Here is a 12887-nt window from a genome sequence, read left to right as displayed (position 1 = left end):
AGTTTACAGGTTCAGATAAACCACAGGTCAGCTTGCAAGGCACCATCACATCATCTCCTTGGAATCCAGAGTGCCAGCATCTGATTCCAAGCAGCTCAACAAGGAATGGGTGTCCTTAAACAAGGCCAGAGACATGCTCAGTCAGTGCCCTGCTGCCATGGCATAGAGCCAACAGTCATGTCCTTGGTTTCCACCAGTCTCCTTCCAGGCCTCTCTCTAGTGTTTCATTGCCTGGAATCCACATGCAGGGAGGGCTGGTCAGAACAAGCTGCCAGGGCTCTTACTGCCTTGGAACAGAAGGTCAAACTGGCATCTCAAGAAACTGCCCACCAGATTGTTGGGACATCTCCAAGTGCCTGCAAAAACCAGGACTAGAAGTCTTGATTCTCTTAAAGGCCAAGCGAATGACAATCATTTCTCACCAAAATAAGAGCCAAGAAGGTAACTGTGGCCACTCACATTGCTAGTGCAATACATTTAGCACACAGTTATTGTCACTGAATGTAAAGACTATTCCAATGGCTCTGAGTAAATTCCAGAACTTCAGCCCCATAGCCACTCTAAGCTTGCGCGGAACTTGCGCGTGTTGGGTGTTCAGAAGTGGCTCCAAAGGGGCCAGGTATGATTGGCCCTGCTCACTGAGCCAGAGGGAGACCCCAGCTGGCCTCTCCCTTAAAGGAAAGGAGAAGAGCACTCAGGCTCTTGGTGGTAAACTGGGGAAGACCGTGGTTTTCTTTCATCATCTGCAAGGATTTTTGGCATTTGGCTGGCAGCAGAATCCTGGTCTTTCATCCTTCTGGGCTGGAAGGTTATTCAACCTGCAGCAGCCCCCACCGCAGTCCGGTTAGGTGCTGTCCAAAACCAAAAGCAGGGAAGGCAGGTGTGTGCTTTTCCCAATTCCTCCCCTACTCCCCCCCAAACCAAAAAGACAAAGAATGGATGGAGTTGGCACAAGGCATTTTATTGGTTGTAGAAGGAGTGGTTTTCTGCAAAGGAAAGCGGACCAAGGAAGAAAAGAAAGGGAGGTGGGGTGGATCTGCAGGCGAAGGCCCTAAGGCCAGCATTCCCAAGGATGAGAGTTGGGGACAGCCGGGGAACATTTAGCTCCAGCCGGTTCATATGCATTTCCACGTTAAGGCATAGGAGACTTGGCCCTCTTTCCATAGGAGGCCCAGATCCAGAAAGATAGGGAGGGGCCTTGCAGCCACTGTAGACATGTGCTTGTATCCAGCAATGGCCACACTGAAGTGGCCGACATTTACTGCCTACAGGGGAGACCATGAAGAGCCTGATCATGTGTCTCTAAGTTAGTCTTCACCCTCACCATCTTCTCTTCCGGTTGTGAGCTCAAACTATATGGGTGGTTTCTCAGGACAGAAAGATCCTAGAGAAGAGCTTGAGACAATACTCGCATTTCATGAGCCAGAAGCTCATGAAGAAGAAGAAGAAGAAGAAGAAGAAGAAGAAGAAGAAGAAGAAGAAGAAGAAGAAGAAGAAGAAGAAGAAGAAGAAGAAGAAGAAGAAGAAGAAGAAGAAGAAGAAGAAGAAGAAGAAGAAGAAGAAGAAGAAGAAGAAGAAGAAGAAGAAACCCAAGAGCCTGGCTGCCAGATAGACCCTCCGCTGCCCCCTTTTCCAGGCCTATTCACAGGGCAAGAGAAGGCAAGAAAAGAGAAAATATCAAATCAGGATAATTCCTAGAATGGAATGAAATCCAGTCATTTTACTCTAGGTAAAGTTCCATTCATTGGAGATTTTCTGAGCTGGATCTTGGTGGTGCTGCCAAAGACACACTTTCTCCCACTGTCAGTGTCAGTACGGTTCCTCCTCATCAGTGTCCTGAATGGGAGGTAAGAAATAGCAGTCAGGAAGGGAGCCGAGGAGACCCGCGTGCCCTTCGCTTGGCTCAGCCATTTGGGTCACAAGTGCTGCTGGCTCAGGCCCAAAGAGGGTGTCTCGGGGGTGAAGATCCCAGCAAGAAAACCACCACTCCCCCCCCCTGCAGAGGACATCCCCCCCCCAAATAATGCAAGCAACCTGCAGGTCTCTCCTGCCAGCATTCAATTCACACAGCAAAGGCAGGCAAGCAAAGGCAGGCAAGCTCACCCCTCTTGCTAGCAATTGGCATGATGCCCAAGAAATGCCACTCGAACTAAGACCTATTAAGAGTTCGGCCCTGTTTTACACCACTAAAGGGTGGTGTGGCTTTGACTATTGCTGATGCTGGCAAACCTTAGACTGAAGCTTTGTATAAGGAGGTCCTCTTTTATTGTTCTGAATCTATCTGAGGGATGCCTCTCACTGATTACAGATAGTTCTCTACTTACAACAGTTCATTTAGTGACTGTTGAAAGTTACAGTGGCACTGAAAAAAGTGACTTATGACCATTTTTCACACTTATGACTGTTGTAGCATCCCCATGGTCACTTGATCAAAATTTGAATGCTTGGCAACTGGTTCATATTTATGGCAGTTGTCATAACCTAGGGTCACTTTTGAAACTTTCTGACCAGCAAAGTCAATGGGGAAGCCAGGTTCACTTAATAACCGTGTCACTAACTTAACAACTGCAGTGATTAATTTAATAACTGTGGCAAGAAACGCCATAAAATGGGGCAAAATTCACTTAAATGTCTCGCTTAGCAACAGAAATTTTGGGCTCAACTGTGGTCGTAAGTCGAGGACTACCTGTAAATCTTCTCATCCCATCAGGTCTGGCAGGTCTCATCGGCTAAGTAGTTTCCTCTTACGGAACTGAGGAGCAGAGCCTTCTCTACTGGGGCACCCGTCCCATGGCCCATCATCCCTCTCCCCACCTGTGGCTAGCTCTTTGGGGGGTGGGATTCTCCCCCAGGGGATCCTGCATCCTGGCTGCATCATAAGTAACATTCGGATGCATTCCCTCACGATCTTGCTCTTATATTTAAGTGTCCTTTATGAAATATTTCAACTGTTGGTTTTATTGTACATGAACTAGAATTAATTTGTGTGAGGAAGGCAGCTATATACATTTGATTGATTAATAAATAATAAATTGATCTTCTATGCTCATCGATAATCTTCACGTAACACCTTAAATGGAACTGGCAATTCTACAACTAAACAAAGACACGGCTAAATGGATTGGATTGTGCTTTCTGACAAGATTAGTCAGTTTCACGTTTTCTGCTTTGTTTGCCCCCTAATCGCTGCCCGCTTTGGAATGTTCTTGTAATGGAAACTAATGTAATGGTACTGGCAACCCAGGGCTGGGAGCCACAGGTGCGGCATACAGTTTACAGCACTCTTTCGAAGTCTCTTCCTCTCCACTCTGTGGAGGGAAGAGGAGGAAAAGAAGGAATCCTTTCTTCCCTGACCCCTTCCTTTTGCCAATGGGATTTCATTGCTTTCAACGTGTAGAAGAGCAAATAGCTTACTCTCTTGTAACCCCTTCCTTTCCAAACCACAAGGTGGGGGGAAACAGTTCACACACACAGGTTGTGTATTGAACATGATGGAAGTCCTATGACAGGGATTCTGTGAAGGTCATTAATGGTCATAAATTGAGTGTAAAGATATTTTTTTCAGCACCATCACAAGTTTGAACAGTTGCTGAATGAGCAGCTGGTAAACAAGGATTATGTATGATTCTAAGTTACAACATTTGCTGGGAGATGAAGGACTTTTCTCTGTCCGCATTTTCTACTCCACCAATAACTTCACTATCTCCAGCAGGTCTCCCTTCACTCCCAACTACAGAGCCTTGTTGGCATCTCCTATATAACCTCCTATGTATTCTGTTTGAGTCACCTTTTTGAACTCAGCAACCCTCCAGGGCATTCTGAGGGCAGTCTAGGCACTCTGCAATGAGCAGCCTTCAGTGTCTGCTGGTTCTCAGGGGGGGAGAATGAGAGGGATGCAAGCAGGGATAAGGCTGAACTTCTGCTGCCTTCCCAGTGAGATTCCATAACGTGGGGAAAATGCAAAAGATTTCTCTCTTAATGGACTTTTGGCTTACCAGGCACTGCATACAACAGCTAACCAGCCGCTCCCTGCAGCCACTTTGCTCAGGTCTATAGAAAAAGGACAGGGAAGAAACCAGCTCAACCACCAGCCCAATCATTTGCCCCTCTGCTCCTACCAAGTGGACCTCGGAGCCCTTTGAGCATTGGCTTCTCCTTCTCAGCTGCCGCTTGGCCTGGGGTGCAGCAGAGGGAGGGCCATCTTTAACTCCCTTAAGAGGGGCTGGGGGCCATCCCAGCCCCTCTTCAAAACCTCCTTTTTCTCTGCCATTCAATCCCTCCCCCCCATCGCTCTTACTCTTCAGAGACTTCAATGGAGGACTTCTTGTAACCAAGCTGCCTCCTTGCTTTCATCAGCCCAGATTTCTGATTCATCCGAACCAGCAGCAGAACCACCACGATGCCAGAGGGAAGAAAGACCAGGATGGAAAGCAGTCCAGATGAAGTCAGCTGGAAGGAGGCACCTTTGGAAACAGCAGGATGCGGCAGGCAGAGCAAAACTCCCTCTGGCCAGCTACTAAAGCAGCCCCTACGTGAGCCTACCAGAGTCCCCCAGGTCCACCCCCCAGCACAAATGCCCATGATAGGGACTAGCACAGCCCCCTCTGCTACCCAAGGCACCCCAAACTGGAAGACATTCTGCAGGCAGGCAGAAGGACCCCCGCCCTGAGCCAAGAGGCTCAGACTTTCAGGAAGCAGCTGGCAGTGGCAACCCAGTGCCTGCTGGACACCCCCCCACCCCCCCCCCCCGTCCTGTCCTGGGCACTGGGCTCTCTGCTTTACCTCTCTGGCTGACTGTCAGGAGGGTTTGGGGAATGTTGTGCTGCACATCAGGGGGGTTCTTCACAGAACAGGTGAAGGTCCCGTTGTCCTCCAGGGTTGGATTCCAGATCATAATTGAAGCGTCCTGCTTGGCCACATCGCCAGCCCAAGAAACTCTCTCCTGGAAGCTCCCTCTCTTGGCTGGGTAGGCACTGGACTGGTAGTGGAAGACCTGGGGGAGAGCGGGGGAAGGCGTTCCAGAGCAGAAGAGCCAACAGCAGCCAACCGCCCCCCCCCCACCCCAGGGAGAAGGGGGCACCAGGCTGCTGGACTCCTTTCATCAAGCCACTTCAGGGCCACCAAAGCAGCAGAACCAGAGACCTCCACAGCTCACCGGTTCCAAGTTGCCGCCTGCAAGAGGCCGGTAAGTCCAGTCGATGGTGAGCTTCTCCGTGACTGGAGCGGAGGATTTGAACCAGCACTTGAGGGTCACCGGCTCACCCACAAACGCGCGAACTTGGGCAGCGGCCTGGATCTCCAGCAGGTGGACTCTGGCAACCGCTGCAAGCACAGCCGCAGCGCGGGTCAGTCTCCCGGGCCCGTCGGGAGGGAAAGCAGACCGGCGCGGGAAAAGCGAACACCCGCCCGAAACCTCCTTCCCGGGCCGTCCGTTGCCCTCCGGGCCTGGGGGGCAGCCGGGCGGGCCCCTGGCTGAGGCTTCCCCGCGACCCCAGCGACCCTTCCCCAGCTGGCCGTCCTCCCGTCTCCCAGCCCCGCTCACCCAAGAGGAGCAGAGGCAGCGCGGTCGCTCCGCCGGGCTTCTTCCGCTTCAGCCCCATCTTGCCGGGCCCTGCCTCACCTGCCGGGCCGACCGGCCGGGGAAGCCGGAAGAGGCGGGCCCTGCTCCGAGGAGCTCTGCCAGCGCTGGGGACAGGAGCGTCCTCTTTTTCCCGCCGCTGGTCTTAGGAAGCTGGGGGGGGCGCTCCCCGGGGAAGATTTGGGGGAAACCGGCAGATCTGGAGCGGATCTGGCCAGAAAGGGGGAAGAGAGCAGGAACCCCATTGGGGAGACCAGACGTCCGGCACCGGTCAAGGCTCTTTGGCCGCTTTTCAACCTTCGGGGGGGGGGGCAGCTGAATAGACTAAAAGAGGCGGGCAGGGTGGGCGAACCTGCCCGAGAGCAATTTTTTTTTTAAATTTGATTTATATGCCGCCCTTCTCCGGAGACTCAGGGCGGCTTACAGTGCGTTAAGCAATAGCCTTCATACTTTTGTATATTTTATACAAAGTCAGTTTATTGCCTCCACAAACTGGGTCCTCAATTTACCTACCTTAGAAAGGATGGAAGGCTGAGTCAACCTTGAGCCTGGTGAGATTCGAACTTACTTTAATTGCAGACAGCTGGTGTTAAATTACAGTGCCTTGTCTGCAGAGCTATCCAGGCCAGAGCTATTGTCGCCAAAATAGCGGCCTTCCGAATCTGTCTGTGCAGATTAAAGATCAAACACGATGCAAGAAATAGAAATATTACAGCTCCTGAAGGACACTCGTGGTCTGCATGGTGTATTTGTATTTGCCTTCAGCTTGGTTTGCTGCCTGGGCCCCAGCTTGGCCACCCAGGACTTGCTAGACCTGAACCAAACAACTCCCATTAACATCTCCGGAATGCAACGGCCCAGCCCAGCCATGACTTAACAAGTAATCACCTCACATCACCTGACCAAGAAAGAAGAATTTTATCATGGAGGTGAAATTGTATTTTTCTTTTTCTTTTATCAATGCGACACCAGTAGCCTCATGTGCAAAAGAGGCTCTGGTAGCCATTGTGGTCCTTGGTCAAGATGATTGGTCTGCAACAGAGTTCTTCTCTGCAAGATGGAGCAGGCTGGGTTTGGCCAGAAGGCCCTTCCCGCCCCAGCTGCTGTCCCAAAGCCTTGAATGAGGATCAGCCGACTGCGCCCACTGAGATCTTGCTCCAGAGGCCATTGGAGGACAAGGGAGTTTGACCCAGGAGAGGCAATGTGATCACCGCACATTCTGCGGGTCTCTTAGGCAGCATTACCCAGTCCTCTCTCCCTCCCTCCCTCCCTCCCAACCCAAGTCCAGACACTGCCAGAGACTCCACACTACTTCCCCATGATCTGCTACACCCTCCTCTTAGCTGCCTCCTAAATTCATCTGGGTCTCCCCCTTGCTCCTCCTGGGCCTCTGGGCAGGAACTTCTTTTTGTGCTCCCTCCCAGGATTGTAGTTTGCAGAATCCACACTTCTAGGTCCATCTGACTTTGAGGAGTGTGCAATTGATCTGGATGGGGTGCCATACTACATTCCATTAAACTAGTCACTTTTAATCCCAGGCAATTGTACCTTTATTATAAAATATTCCATTTGCATACAAAATTTAACAAGACACTTTAAATAAATTAGTGTATGAAAGTGTGTCACCTAAGGATATGAAAGAGTGGCCCATAAGAAATCCATCGGACAGTCCTCTAATATCTGAAGCTGGTGAATTTTAGAGGTAGCTGTTGGCAGGGTTGCTATAGTGGTGCTGCATAAAAGGGGCTCAATGGTCAGAATTTTTTTTTTGTCCAGGGCTCTTAAATCCTCCTGAAGGAGAAAGCAAACCCTGGTTTTAAGGAGGAGATTTATGCTGCCAGCCTGGGCTGGGGGACCATGAAGGAGACAGAATCGCTGCCCCTAGCAGGAACTGGTTCCTCACTCCCTTTCAGAGATCCTCTGCCTGCACAGAATCAGGCAGGGTTCCTGCTACTCCAGGCAGGGCGGGCCACAGAAAAAGGGGCTTGAAGAGATCCTGTTTGAAGAGAAGGCCCTTTTCAAAGTGGTTGGGGGCTCCCCCTTAGCCATTTGCCTGGGCGTTGGCCCAGGAAAGAGAGCAGAACAGTTGGCAAAGTGGTTCCCCATCCCCTTTCGCCAAGCTTTGCCTGGCCAGTCTGTCTTGACCAGATCTTCTGCTGACCTCAACTAGGTGGCCAGTGCCCTGAGGTCTTCAGTCACCAAGCCAAAGGCAACCCATACTCAAGGTGGGCAGGGGAGGGCTGCTGCTTCAAGCATATGGAGAAGACTGGCTAGGCAGACCTTTGGTGTCACATGGGCAGAAGGTGAGGTTTTGTCTCCTACAGGCCTTCTGTGTGCAGGAGGTCTTCTCCTTCAAGGCCAGGAGCACAAGCATCTTTGCCATCTCCACTCCAGCAGGCCACACCATCCATGGGTGGATCTGGAAGAGAAAAGCACACAAGGAGTTATTGTGGGAGGGGCTCCCGGGGAGGGACTCACCCAGGCCTCCAACCGGGAGGAAGCCTGAGTGGCCACAAAGGCTAGACTGGCAGGTGTGGCAGCAGCCTCTCCATCCCTGGTCTCTCTTAGAGGGAAGGGAAACTTCAGCCTCCCACCTCCGTCCTGGAGTAGTTGGTAACAGCTCCTGCCCGGTGCCAGTCAAACCCCTCCAGCTCCAGCATCCTTACCAAGACCGACAGGTCCCCTGTCCTGACAGAGGGGTCTCCTTTTCCTCTCCGCCTTCCTTCAGTTTCAATTGCTCTGACCTATTTGAGAAGAGAGGAAGGGCAGCAACTGCAGGTCAGGAGGCAGGAAGATGGGTGGGATGAGATGGGGCAGGAGGTGGGTGGGAAGATGGGGCAGGACAGCTGGGTAGGCCATCCCTGGCTCAGGGGTGTTGGTGGGGGATGCTCTGGCTGCCTATTCCTGCTGGGGGGCTGCAAAATCACTGCTGAGCCCAGCCACATCTGCCTTTTACCGCCAAGCCATCCAAGGGAGGCAAGGGGGTCTTTTTGGAGGGGCTCAGCTGTAGGAAGCAGAGGGGAAGATGCCCTGCCTTGAACATTGGAACCAGATGTTGCACTGTACATATAAAGCACCCACAGAGTCGATCAATAATTAGCCGCCTCCCTTGTTTGTGACCTGCATCTTCGATACTTCCACCAATTCTTTTTTGTTTTTTATCTTTTTATTGGGGATTGTACCAGAAATATACAATAGAGAATTCAGATATTTGATTGTGAATGTATTAACAGCGGCTAGAATTGTGTTTGCTAAAAATTGGAAAAATGAGAAAATACCAACGCAAGATGAAGTTATCAAGAAAATTATGGAATGTGCTGAAATGAGCAAATTGACATTTGAAATTAGAAAACAAGAAGATAAACAATATTATAAGATATGGGATTTATTTTATCAATGGCTAGATAATAAAACATGGAAATGAAATAGGGATGAGACCAGTATAACGTAAGAATGGTAGAAATATACAAAATATAATGCAAAGTTATATGACTAAGAATGTTATAATATAAATATTTGAAAATAATTTTTATGAGAAGAGGGGTAATGTTATAGTTGAATGATTAATGAGGATTATATTACAAAGATACTTATTAGATTGGTACAATGAGAAATTAGATAATTACTAGTACACAAAAGATTTGTAACCGACTGACACACCGTTTGCAATTGTATGGATGATGGATTTGTTTTGTTTTAAAAAATAAAAAAATTCTCTAAAAATAATAATAATAATAATAATTAGCCGCCTCCCTCCTGACTGTAGGGAGAGGCCATTCAAAGGAACCTCTGTGTAGTCTCTGATTAGTCCATTTCAGTCTGCTGGGCAGCTTCAACTCAGCCGTTGGCAGGGCTCTCTGGGGTTTCTGGATTCTGCTAGGTGAATTCAGACCATGCCAGCTCCTCCTTAGCGGAGTTCCATTTCCACCCACCTGCACAGTCCTCTGCCTCAAAAGAGTGCCACCCAGGAAGCCAGTCCCACCCTGCAACTCACCTGCCCACCTCCCTTGTCTTGTCTTGCTGCGTCCTTCGCCAATGACGCCAGATCACCACGACCACAACAAGGATGACCATTGCAGCACAGGAAATGCCAATGGTGAGGAACAAAATATGCACCTCTGAGAAGCTCCCTATCCAGAGACAACAGGATGGCAGGTGAGGAGGAGAAACGCAAGCGTAGCAATTCCAGACCCCTGCAGCCCACCCGGGCCACTCACTTTTCAGCACAATACTCAGCCGGATCTCGCCAATGACACCGTCCACATCAGGTGGGTTCTTCACATGGCACTGGAAAGTCCCATTGTCCTTGGGGCTCACATTGTGGAGCATAACTGAAGCGTCGTCTTTGTGTACGTTGCCATCCCAGGTGATTCTGCCTAGGAAGCGGCCTGATTTGGAGGGGTAAGCCTCCAAGTTGTAGTAGAACACCTGAGCATAGCCAAGAGAGCACCAGCGGCGGCGTTAGGCAGCTCCTGGTCCTCGCTTAGCAGCATATCCTGCACCCCAGTCCAGGGGATTTCTCAGACCATTTCTCTCACTGCTTTGTGAAAGGACTCTGGGAAGAGAAGCACCCTGCCCAAGGCTATGATGCAGAACTTGCTGCAGAGAAGGGGGGATGCTCAGCAGCCAGGAGAAGGCCCTCACTGGGGAAGCTTCCCCAGAGCTTCTCTGGAAGAGAGTTTGCCTGGGGCTTGGGGGCATACCAAACCTTCCTCTCAGTGGCAGCTACCTCTGTTTGAGTGGACCGGCAGATGAGACTGGGCGGAGGCTCCAGCATAAGGGTCCTGAATTCCTTCTGGGAATCCTGCCTGCTGAGCCAAATCCTGCCTGAGCCAAGTGCTCTGCCCTTCCCCTTGGCCCGGGGGGGGGGGGGGGGACGGACACTGTCCTTTCTCCCCAGGTGCCTCGGAGCCGAGCCCCCACCCCACCCGCTGACCCTTCGCAGCCTCTCTGCCCCACCGCACCACACCGCAAGGGGACTGAGCATGACTGACCGCCTCCAGGGGCTCCTTCAGCTCTGACTGGAAGTACCAGGAAACCGTCAGCTTCGGCCCCACTGGGACTGGGCTGCGGAAGGTGCACTTCAAGCGCACGTCGGTCCCGTTCAACGCTTCCAGGGTGCCAGAGGTGAACGTTTCCATAGCTGCCACCGGCCCGAGCGCTGCAGGGAGAAGCAGAAGGGGAATGCCGCTGCAGGGGAATGGCCGAAGGCGCCCTGCCGAAGGAAGCGCAGAGCGGCGCCGCTTCCTGGAGGTGGGTGCTGCCCAATCTGCGGCGAGTGAGCCAGCGCGAATTCCGCAGCGGGGAAGGGCGCTGCTGAGCAGGTCGCTGCTCCGACGTGCAGGAACTCGTCGGCTGGGTGACGCCGCCGCCCAGGGCAGCCCCGAGCGTGGCGGCCGGGGTCCGCAACCGCTGCAGGGGACGGCCTACAGGCGGCGACTCCGCGCCTCTGCCTTCCACGGGGTCGGGATCGGGACCCAGGATCGGGGTCCGCAGAGAGGCGGCCCAGCCGGGGCTTCCACCGCCGCTCCGCCCGGGCAGGCTTGTCTTACCGAGCAGAAAGAAGCCCCAGGCAGCCGCGGGTGCCGCGCGCCGCGATGCCGGGGGGGCCATGAGCCGGGGCGCCTGCCTCTGGGGGATCCAGCCAGCAGCTCCGCCGAAATGCCTCCCGGAGCTGGAATGAGCCGGGCGCGTCACGCACTGATTGGGAGCCTCCCACGGGACGCCCGCCCCCCGCCCCCGTCCTCCAGGCCAGGAGCGGTGCTGGGGCCGGGCGCCGCCGACCGGCTCCTCGCTGGCGCGGCCGTCCTGGAGCTCCCGTGCACCGGAGCGAGGCGAAGACGTCCTCTCCCAGGAGCCGTGGCCCGCGCGCTCTTGCCTCCCCCGGTCCCGGGATTTGCGGAAAGCCCTAGAATTGTTAGGGACCGTCGAAATAAAAGGAGATTCTGGCCAAGATCAAGTGTTGTTTTTATCAGGGCAACCTGATCTACCCAAATATGGGATGGAGCATTCAGCTTCCACTGCTTCCCGCGTTCGAATCCCAGAAGGGTATGGCTAGCTGACAAGAACTAAATAGCTTGAAATAGATCTTTCCTACTCTCCCTTTATTTCTTTGTCGGTAAATATAAATTCTTGCCAAGATTGTCACCACCCGCTAAAGGTAGTGCCAAGCCTGGCCCAGGACATCAGCAACAGCCTCCCCAGGGAAGGGGAACCTGCTGGGCCTTTTCCCAACCTGGTATCTCCACTTAGCATGGGGTGAGTCTGACTGGCCCCAGAGTGGGGTGGGAATGGGGATTTTGCAGTATCCTTCCCCTGCCATGCCCACCAAGCCATACCATGCCCACCAAGCCATGCCCACAGAACTGGTAGTAAAAATATTTGAATTTCACTACTGGGTGAGAGGGCTAGAGGGAACTACCATCCCTCCAGTCTTTTTGCTAGAATTAACACTTAACAGCCAGGGAATTAACTGCCCAAGAGCCACCATTCTGCTCTCTCTTTCCCCCACCTAACATTCTCTCTCTCTCTCTCTCTCTCTCTCTCTCTCTCTCTCTCTCTCTCTCTCTCTCTCTCTTTCCCTGCCGATCTAACTGGACATCTTACAATGCAATGTAATGCTATTCATTGTTTTTGACCAGTCCGCCCTCAATGTAAAGAATTCTTGTTCCTTATCAGGAAAGAGGAGGAGGAGGAGGAGGAGTCAGTCATCCAAACCACCCCTTGAATAAGAACAGCAGTAGTAGAGAACCTGTCCTCTCACCCTGGGGGCCCCAGGAGGGAGCCCAGCATAGCAGACCCAAAGGGCAGCCCTAGGGGACAGTCCCTGGGCCCCCAGACCCAGCTGGCTGGGTGCATCCCTTTGCAACATCAAGGCCAGCTACAGCCTATTATTCCTTTCCACAGAAAAATAACATTGATTGGTTTATAATTTCGTTTCATTTATACTGTCCCAGTCCTGGGGACACTTGACACAGAGCAACATAAAACACAGAATAAAAATAACAAGAGTGTACAATTCAAAATATAAACTGTCGTGGAAAATTGCTGAAGGAGCACACCACTAGGGAGAAGAACTGTGTTTATTGCAAGGACTGTTGAGTGTCTGCATTAGAAGAAAAAGGGGCCCCAAACTACGGGAAAGCCAAGATGTTTATAGAAGTTAGAGCTACAAGGCAGGAAGTCTTCGGAATCTGATTGGCTGGCCACTTGGGCTATGTGGCTGGGTCAGTCTTGTCCTTAGGCCAAGGGAGCCTTTCTGGTGGCCACAGGAGCTGGAAAGCCACTTGTGAAGGAGAAGGTTGGGGTA

The 12887-nt window shown here is 52.1% G+C and overlaps 2 protein-coding genes across 2 annotated transcripts; both read right to left on the bottom strand.

The window, feature by feature from the left end:
- Window positions 1-1526: 1526 nt before the first annotated feature.
- On the bottom strand, window positions 1527-5624 carry LOC139323177 (myelin protein zero-like protein 3). Its single transcript, XM_070952425.1, has 6 exons — window positions 5543-5624; window positions 5156-5322; window positions 4783-4993; window positions 4298-4463; window positions 3996-4050; window positions 1527-1836 (listed from the first exon to the last, which is right to left on the bottom strand). Exons 1-6 carry the CDS (start codon window positions 5598-5600, stop codon window positions 1810-1812), a joined length of 684 nt encoding a protein of 227 aa, XP_070808526.1. The 5' UTR covers window positions 5601-5624; the 3' UTR covers window positions 1527-1809.
- Window positions 5625-7111: 1487 nt separating this feature from the next.
- MPZL2 (myelin protein zero like 2) lies at window positions 7112-11235 on the bottom strand. The gene is made up of 6 exons (XM_070952407.1): window positions 11131-11235; window positions 10573-10739; window positions 9796-10006; window positions 9573-9708; window positions 8245-8322; window positions 7112-7997 (listed from the first exon to the last, which is right to left on the bottom strand). Coding segments are annotated over exons 1-6 (654 nt in total). The 5' UTR covers window positions 11192-11235; the 3' UTR covers window positions 7112-7996.
- Window positions 11236-12887: the final 1652 nt, after the last annotated feature.

The sequence above is a fragment of the Pituophis catenifer genome, unplaced genomic scaffold (genome assembly GCF_029215685.1).
Source record: "Pituophis catenifer annectens isolate HBS135680 unplaced genomic scaffold, rPitCat1.0.hap2 SCAF_12, whole genome shotgun sequence".
Lineage (NCBI taxonomy): Eukaryota > Metazoa > Chordata > Lepidosauria > Squamata > Colubridae > Pituophis > Pituophis catenifer.
Note: the sequence above shows the minus strand (reverse complement) of the source record. Positions and strands in the feature narration are given on the sequence as shown.

Coding starts and splice junctions, on each gene's coding strand:
- LOC139323177 (XM_070952425.1), bottom strand. CDS start 5,600: ATGGGGCTGAAGCGGAAGAAGCCCGGCGGAGCGACCGCGCTGCCTCTG. Junction 5,323..5,542: donor GCTGCCTCTGCTCCTCTTGG/GTGAGCGGGGCT, acceptor CTGTGCTTGCAG/CGGTTGCCAGAGTCCACCTG. Junction 1,837..3,995: donor GCTGTTGTATGCAGTGCCTG/GTAAGCCAAAAG, acceptor CCTCCCATTCAG/GACACTGATGAGGAGGAACC.
- MPZL2 (XM_070952407.1), bottom strand. CDS start 11,191: ATGGCCCCCCCGGCATCGCGGCGCGCGGCACCCGCGGCTGCCTGGGGC. Junction 10,740..11,130: donor CTGGGGCTTCTTTCTGCTCG/GTAAGACAAGCC, acceptor TTCTCCCTGCAG/CGCTCGGGCCGGTGGCAGCT. Junction 10,007..10,572: donor TGAAGGAGCCCCTGGAGGCG/GTCAGTCATGCT, acceptor GGCTATGCTCAG/GTGTTCTACTACAACTTGGA.